General features: G+C 33.0%; 1 protein-coding gene across 1 annotated transcript; it reads left to right on the top strand.

Annotated features, from left to right (window-relative positions):
- The first annotated feature begins 206 nt into the window (after positions 1-206).
- On the top strand, positions 207-2,038 carry LOC131080109 (nematode resistance protein-like HSPRO2). Its single transcript, XM_058018207.2, has one exon. It carries the CDS (start codon positions 387-389, stop codon positions 1,845-1,847), a length of 1,461 nt encoding a protein of 486 aa, XP_057874190.2. The 5' UTR covers positions 207-386; the 3' UTR covers positions 1,848-2,038.
- The last annotated feature ends 5,982 nt before the right edge of the window (positions 2,039-8,020 follow it).

An 8,020-nucleotide genomic window follows, 5' to 3' on the forward strand; every position in this document is an offset into this window, starting at 1 on the left:
CAGTGTGTGCTGACTCAGCAAGTGGATAAGCATGAAATCCGAATTTTCCAGCAGAATTTTTGACTGGACGTTTTTGCTTCTTTCACACGGTAATATCGCGGCCTACTCGTTTCCTGGAACAGCCTGTCACTGGCGGCCGACATTGACCTGTGGGCCATGCCTCTGCGTTTTTTCCTTAAAGACGTGGAGACTTGTAACGGAATAATTTAGGAGGTGTTTAGGAGATAAGGTTTGACATTTGTTTCAAAACGCTGTACAACACCTACCATTTGATTGATGAATCGCTTTAAAAGCCTTTTCTGTGGAAGAATTCTGAGGTGATTTGATTTGAGTTTGGGATTGGGATTCGAACCTGTGATCTGTGAAAACTGGTGGATTTTGGATGTATGAGAGGTTTTATGGAGGGCGGAGGAATTTTTGAGGGTTTCAGAGGGACTTCGGGTGGGAATGTCTCTCAGAAGACGATGATTTCGGGCAGCTTTGTGAATTGCCAGATGGACGAGCCCGCGGAGCCGACGCCATGGGAGTGTGAAGCTTATGAACAGTATGTGCATCTAAATGAGCTAAGAAAGATGTGGAATTGCAGGCAGTGGCCTGGCTGGAGTAATGAGCCGCTGGTTAAGCCCGCGCTCCAGGGTTTGGAAATGAGCTTTCGCTTTATATCGTCGATTCTGTGTGATGCTAGGGTTTATATTGATAAGGCCGAGTGGATTCGAAGGTTGGAGTCCTTGACGAACGCACAGATTGAGCTGATTTCGATTATCTGCGAGGGGGATAATGAGGCGCCTACGATTCAGCTGGCTGTGAGCACCGGAGTGCTTGGGATGGGCGTTGCTCAAGAGGTTTGGCAACGGCCTGGTGCGTTGCCCGTTGTGAGCAGGTCCAGCGAGGAAAGCCTGTTGCCGCGTTTGGCGACATGGAAGCGGGCAGAAGATCTGGTTGCAAGGTTGAGGCTTTCTGTTGAGTGCCATATGCAAAGGGTGCCTTTTACGCTAGGGCTTGGGGAGCCTAATTTGAGGGGGAAGCCTATTTTAGACTACGATAGGCTCTGTCAGCCGAGCCATGTTTATGCCCTAAAAAATGGCGGTCAAGTCCAGGGTAACAGTGAGGACAATACTTTGTCTACTGCGCACCAGATCATGGAAGCCTGGCTCCATGTGGCCGAGACGCTCGTCGGGAGGATTCATGAAAATGTTGATTCTGGTGATGTGGAGACCGCGGCTAGGGATTGCTGGACGGTGGAGAGGATCTGGAGGCTGCTTACAGATGCGATTAATTTGCTTCTGCTCATGGATCCTGATGATTTCTTGAGGCTTAAGCAGCAGCTGGTTATTACTAGCTCGGGGCTCCCGGCGGGGGCTTATTGTTTGCGGTCCAAGGGGCTTAATAATGTGACCAAGGGCTGTAAGGATTTGCGGCACCTGGTTCCCAAGGTGGTAGGCGTTGAAGCGGATCCCAAGGGCGGCCCTCGCTTACAGGAGGCCGTAATGAGGATTTTCCACTCGCATGGCCGTGAAGGTGCTGCGTACAATTCTGGAACGGTACATCTTTTGCAGGCTTTTCAGGCTATTGAAGCTGGGGTTAAGAGGTTTTTCTTTTCGTACCAGCAATTGGTCGTTGTCGTCATGGGAAGCGTGGAGATGAAGAGTTCGTCTTACAGAAGCGGTGCTCCCGACGTTTTGTCTCAGATCTATACGGAGCCGCCTTATTTTCCTAGCGTGGATGGAGCAAAGACTTTTCTGGGAGATTTCTGGCATTATTCTCATCACGATTCTGTCAATCTTCATCCTTTGTGCACTGCAAAGCCAGATGCATCCATGACGCGCGTCGATTCCTTCAGGTCTTGAAAATAATCAAGAGCACTTTTTACATTATCACACAACATCTTAAAAAATTTCTTCTGAAAATATAATTTTTGGCATCGATATTGTTCTGTACAGTTACAGGTAGGACATTCGGAGGGGCTTTCTTTACCTTGAATTTTGTAAATAATTTCTATTATAATATACATTGCTACAATTTTTAAGGTTATCTAAAATATATTTAGTGCCTTTGAATTTTCAAGGTTACCAAAAATATATTTGGTGCCTGATTTTATTTATCGCTTGCTCTTTTATTTTCCGACAAATTCCTGCTTTAGATGTTGAAGTTTCTCTGCTAGGGTTGACTGTTCTTTTCATCGTAGTGTTTTTTCTCTGAGAAACGAATTCCGAATTTAAAGGCAACTGCAATTCCCGCTCTCGACTGGTTAGTTAATAAATGTGTAGTTGCAAACATTAATTGGGCCGAACTATTTCGATTGCGCAGAAGTGATATAAATACACATTAAAATGAAGCATTAGGAAATCAGCAGTTGAAGCATGGAATTCCTTATTGATTTCTTAAATGCTTTAGTTATCATCGACACACCGTATTTGACAAATCAGACTTATGTACTGGAAATAAATGGCGGATTTGAACGCATAAAATCCTTATGAAATCCTTACATGAATGGTGTATTAGGTTATCAAATATGATAAACGAAAATCTTTGTTTTTTTGAAAATGCATTTCTAGCTTTGTCAATCCAGCCGAGTTCTCTGCGATGACAGGTTGATCGAAGAGCAAATTGTTAGATTTTTTTTCAGATCAATGTTTTGGATCGAATGCTTAATCTTAATGGCCTGAAATAATTTTAGATTTGAATCTGTGAATGAATCGCATTTCATTATCTACCAGTGTATGAAGAAAATAGATAACATTTTTTTCCCTTCACATTTCAGAAACATTTCAGTCTATTATTATTGTAGACTCCGAAAAAAATTTGTCTTCAATTTTTTTTTTTCATTTTTTTTACTCGTATTGCTTTATGAATTTTACAGTCACGTTTGCTTTATAATTTTTACAGTGGCCTTATCAGTATAGTATGGCTTTGAAGCCCCCGAAATTACAGTTTAGTTTTCTGATTGGGGACAAAATTGACAGTAGGTATGCTTTTTTAATGGTTTATGAAGAAGAATTTAAAGTGTTTTTAATGTAATTGTAATTTTTCTGATCCAAATTATTTACACAGTTATATTTTAAAGCAGAAAAAAATGTGTTTTTGTGGCTATATATTCATATTAAATTATTTAGAGAAAATATTAATATGAAAAAGTAATTTTTTTTTATAAATTAATTTAATATTAATATTCATATATGAGAGAAAAAAGTTATTGAAAAATAGTAGTATAAACAATAATATAAAACATATATAAAAAAATTATAGAGTATTAAAAACAAGTTATCTAATAAACTAGTAAAAAAATTATAGAGTATTAAAAACAAGTTATCTAATAAACTAGCAATTGCATCTTGGTGGCTAGCTAAAAACTTAGTCTAGCAGGCTATTTAGAAAATGATGTTTGTATCCTCATACAAAGATCCAATCATAATTTAAACAAAACTTTTGAATCATAACCTATCCAATGATAATTGGAACAAACCTTTAAATCATAACCTATGAAACAAACCTTAAATTAGGAATATAATCAATTTATGTTTAGAATGGGGTGAGAGGGAGAGAGAGGTAGAGATAGAGATAGAAAGAGAGGGAGGAAGAGCAAGAGAGAGGTTGGTACAAGAAGATGTAGAGAGCTAAGGAGAAAGGATTGAAGAATAGATAGAGATGAAAGAGAAACAAATAGGGGAGGGTGGGAGAGGGAGAGAGAAATAGAGATAGAAAAAGGGAGACAATTAGAGGGGGAAATAGAGAGAGAAAGATAAAGAAAGACCTAGGAAGTGATATATAGAGATAGATGGATTTATAGAGAGTAGGAGAGATGAAGGGGGAGTTGAGTGTATAAGATAGAGATAGGGAAGGAGAAATATAGAGTGTGTGTTTGAGCAAGAGAGATAGAGATATAGATAGAGAGCAATAGGGGGAGAGAGAGACAGAGAGGGGCAAGGACACATGTTATCCTTAAATTAGTTCTATCTCTCTAGCTTGCTCTCTTGCTCTAAACTTTTAAGAAAATAAATAATTAAGAAGAACTAGAATAAGTTAGAAAACAAAATAGAAGATCCTAATAAAAGAAGATAACATTAAATAATATTCTTTTCAAAATAAAATATTAATAAAAGATAGATTTTTAAATTGAAATATAATTATTTGACAATAATTGGATTTATAATAAGATAAATAATTATAAATTAAATTAATTTTAATAATTTATTATTATTATTTGTAATTTCATAACGAAACTTAAATAATTAAAATGAATTTTTAACTTAATGAAAAATTAATTCTTAGAAGAAAAAAAAAGATAAATTATCCTAATAAAAAAGATCAATGTAAATATTCTTATCAAAAGAAGATAGTAATAAAAGATAGATTTTTAATTCAAAATATAATAATTCTACAATAATTAAAATTTTAATAAGATAAATAAATATAAGTTAAATTAGTTTAAAAAAATTTAATTGTTATTTATAATTTCATCAAAAAACATAAATAATTTAAATAAATTTTAAACTTAATGAAAATGAATGGAGTTAGAATAAAGCCAATTCTTTCTTTTCCAATAAATTTTCATTTTCCTTTTGAAACTTTAAAGAATAAGATAAAATATCTTAATAAAAGAAGATAATATTAAAAGATATTCTTATCAAAAGAATATAATAATAAAAGATACATTTTTCCTTTTATGTACATTTTTTTTCTAATTAATAATATTTAAATATATATTTTTTATTTTTTATCATAAAGGTTTTTTTTTAAATTGATATAAATGTAAGCAAAATGGTTGAGATTAATTCCATCGTCTTACATCTTTCTCTCAATTTTGAACCACTTATTTGAAAAAGTAGGTCATCCATTTTATATAAGGAATACCTTTGACATAAATATATAAATTTAAATAAGATTTGGAAGTCTTAATTTGGCATTCAAAATGAAGCTCTTTACTTTTTATTTATATATTGTATATATTTTTTCTATATTTGTTTGTAAATGTTTGGTTTTATTTTAAGCATTTGTATTATTTTTTAGTATCTGAAAAAAATATTTAAATGAATTCTTGTGATTGAAAATTTTCGAGAGTTTTTTGTTTTATTTGTTTTTAATTGATATTTTATGGAATTTGTAATACAAATTTCAAACATACCTTGAAGTTTTGAATATATAATTTGATGGGTTTTAATTAATTTTTTTGGACATATCATTATTTTAATTTGTAAAAAATAGGGAATTTATTTTTATTTTCTTTTTTTAGAGTTTATTTTGGCTTGCATTAATGTGCATAGTCTAAAACTTGGATCATTAGTAGTCTACTAGGGTACAAAGCTTGTGAGCACATTGATCCAATGATGGTTTGGAGCATGAAATCAATGCCATATCACAAAATCAGTAGCTTGGATGCCATTAGATTCAAAATTAGTGTTGGAAGTTGTTAACATAATACATTAGTGAGGGTACAATGTCCATGATCACAAAATCCCTTTAGGGGTTTGAATCTTGGTGGCTAGAACAAAAAGACTATACTTTAAACAACACACTATGATTTTGAATAGTAATCCCATTAAGGAGGTATAACAATAAGGAAGTCCCCAATTCTATGCATGAAGATTGAAAGGTCTTGGAACCTTCCTATAATAGGGAAAAAGTCCTCAAGTAGCCAAAGGAGTGAATAGACTAGTTCGTACTAGGAGGTACCTCAATTAAGGCTAGGATTAAGCCTATGATTCTAAGAACTAGGGGATCGTTGAGGCATCCTTGCCTAATGAATGAACCTCACCCTCAATATTAGGCACATATCAAGGCCCAAACTACAATGAAGAAACATGAGGAATTATCTTCATTTGCTACAAAAGGGAAGGCCAACAAAAGTAAAGAAGAGGTTCCCATGTTGCAAACCATCTTGGAGTCATAGGAAGAAGAGATCAAATAGATAGAACCATTGAGAATAATTGGAAGGACAAGAGCATCAACCACTCAAGAGGTAGCTCAAGCACCACCTTTCCCTCTAGTCAAAATGCTAATTACTTCATCTCATCCTCCATAGATACCAATTCCTTCTTCATCATAAGCCAATATTGTAGAGGTATAGGTTGAAGCAGAGGAATACAAAATTGATGGGCTATAAGATGTGTCCATTTAGGAGGAAACTCAAATACTTGCAAAAACACGAGGAAGAGGTTCAATACTTTATGCCATCTATAAACACCTAAAATTATCCTTTGATTAAATATTTATTATTTATTTAATTATTTGTATCCCAATGACTCCTATTAATTAATTAAATATTATTTATTTATTTAATTCACTTAGCCTCGAGGGATGACCCCACAACGCAACGATTAGCTATGAGCCTCCTACATGGGAGGTCTTGGGTTTGAGTCTACTTGACTGGTTCTTAGCTCCAGGGAAAAGATAAAAAATATCACTTCAGTTGTGACTCATAAATTTTTTTATAATTCACTTAGCCTCTTCTTTCTAGTTTAAATATAAATATTTATTATTTATTTAATCCTTCCACATCTCTCCTAAATTAAACAAATATTTTATTTATTTAATTTATCTATCCTTTCCTCTATTAATTAAATAAATACTTGTATTTGTCTAGTTAATTCATTTACCTTTTTCTTCTTATCCATGACAACACGTCTCCCTAAATTACCTACTCCTCAATCTTAGCCCTCCATTTCAATTTAACCTCTTAATCTTATTCATTCTTATCTTTTATTTCTGACCTCTTAATCTTCTCTTTTCATCTCTATCCGCCCTTCAATCCTATTGAGTCTCTTTCATTTATGTGATATTGGCCATTCATCATTCAACCTCTTAATCTAAACCCTTGATTCTCTTGGAGATTTCTACAAAAGAGGTTTTCTCCTTCAAGTTTGTCATCCATAATCAAGCAATAATTGGAGCACCTATACTTTGCCAAAATCATTATATCATACATCATCACAACCTCATCCATTTTTCCTTGAGCTCTTGTGCAAGTGCAACACAAATTTGAGAGAAACCATTATTAATGCAAGATCATTGAAGATAGGACAACAATGAAGACAAGACTCTTATGCATGTGAAGGTATATTGGTTTATTTCATTGTTATTTACATGCATTTGTAGATCTAGGTTAGTAGTTGGATCATAAGGGTTTACAAATAGGTTCAAATTCAACACAAACATTTTGGCATCCCTGGTGGGAATTGAATCTCTATTGGATCTATGTTTTTGTAGGTTTTCTTAACCCTATATTACTATTTTGTGCAAAAATTTGGAGACTAACATTTTGCAGCTAAGCTTGGAGACACAAGCTTAGGGTTTGGAAAGATGTGTTAATATCTCTTAAATAGATATAAATTTTTGCACAAATTTATTTTTGTAGGTTGGGGATGGTATAAGGAGTTTTCCATCCAAAACTCAAATTTTTCTCATTATTTTTGAATGATTTATACTTTTTTAATGATTTTTCATGAAAATTAAATTCTGAGTGTGAATTAATGAATTATTTAGAAAATATCATATTTTCACAAATCTTGTAGAATTCTAAATGTGTTCATTCTTTGTATTTTTAATTTTGATGGCAAATAACCAACAAAAAAATAGATCTTTGAAAATTAGGGTTTTGAAAATATTTGATCATATCTCTCAAATGGCTACAAATTTTTGCACAAAATTTTTATTGCAAATTGGGGATGGTATAAAAATATTTCAGTCCAAAAATACAATTTTTTGGATTGGTTTTGAGTTTAGAATTAATTTTTTTATAAAAATTACATTTTGGGTGCAAACCAGCGAATTTTTAGGAACTTATTATATTTTTAGAAATATCTTAGAATTATAATGGGGGTATTTTATTTGTATTTTTAATTTTGACAAAAAAATAATTAGCAAAAAATCAAAACTTTGAAAATTAGGGGTTTTCCTTAAATCTGCTCTCTAGTGCATAAATCAAGCATTTTTTTTTTTAAATTCTAACATTTTCAAAAAGATTAAAATTTTAGTAGGGGTATCCTCTTTACATTTTAAATTTTGGAGTTAAAATCATTGCAAA

Source organism: Cryptomeria japonica, chromosome 11 (genome assembly GCF_030272615.1).
Source record: "Cryptomeria japonica chromosome 11, Sugi_1.0, whole genome shotgun sequence".
Lineage (NCBI taxonomy): Eukaryota > Viridiplantae > Streptophyta > Pinopsida > Cupressales > Cupressaceae > Cryptomeria > Cryptomeria japonica.

Coding starts and splice junctions, on each gene's coding strand:
- LOC131080109 (XM_058018207.2), top strand. CDS start 387: ATGAGAGGTTTTATGGAGGGCGGAGGAATTTTTGAGGGTTTCAGAGGG.